This window comes from Mandrillus leucophaeus, unplaced genomic scaffold (genome assembly GCF_000951045.1).
Source record: "Mandrillus leucophaeus isolate KB7577 unplaced genomic scaffold, Mleu.le_1.0 Scaffold338, whole genome shotgun sequence".
Classification (NCBI taxonomy): Eukaryota; Metazoa; Chordata; class Mammalia; order Primates; family Cercopithecidae; genus Mandrillus; species Mandrillus leucophaeus.
The window spans coordinates 340,458-341,136 of record NW_012103565.1 but is presented as its reverse complement, the minus strand read 5'-3'; the positions used below and the strand labels follow the sequence as shown (position 1 = coordinate 341,136).

The 679-nt window shown below is 40.5% G+C and overlaps 1 protein-coding gene across 1 annotated transcript in view; it reads right to left on the bottom strand.

The window, feature by feature from the left end:
* NEK3 (NIMA-related kinase 3) overlaps nt 1–679 on the bottom strand; it is a 39,648-nt gene that overhangs the window by 11,992 nt on the left and 26,977 nt on the right. The window contains 1 exon segment of the mRNA XM_011988739.1: nt 65–114. Coding sequence (XP_011844129.1) covers nt 65–114 — 50 coding nt within the window.

Here is a 679-nt window from a genome sequence, read left to right as displayed (position 1 = left end):
GAGCTGGGATTACAGGCGTGAGCCACCACGCCCAGCCTCATAAATGTAATTTTAAAGCACTTACCACTGTGCTTGCTTCATTTCCCAAAGTTATCCTGATTCTGCTGGGGTTTGCTTTTAAAAGAGAGAGAGAGAAGGTAGAAAGATAAAACACATAAAGGATCATCTTATTAAGTTCCTAATATGATCTGCATACAGCTGGAGAAGTGAGTGAGGTTATTAAACTCAAAGAACCAAAGCTCTCTGATATCCTGAATGGGAATAACAAGCTTTAATCACCTAATAATACATCTCAGTTGTTGAAAGAGGTTATTTCCACTGTTTCATTCCTAAAGTTAAAATCTAAAAGTTAAAAGACATCTCTGCTCACTTATGCCAACCCATTTAAGCACTAAGAGGTAACATGCTCTGCATACTTAAGGTCATTATCCCCTTTGGTGCATGCTAGCTAGTGGAGACCATGCTTTTCCTGTGAGCTATCACAGCTGGTGGAATAGGTATCCCTAAGAAGAAGTGAGCCGTTTATTAACTCAGAAGAGACCAGCAGGAGGAGTCAGGAGAGAACTCTGGCAATTGATCCCTTTGGTAGGAATGGCTATGCCTCATTTTTCTCTGGCAGAGCCCTGTGGTTCATGTCCGTTATTCACTCAACATTTTAAAAAATTGCTATTGAACATGG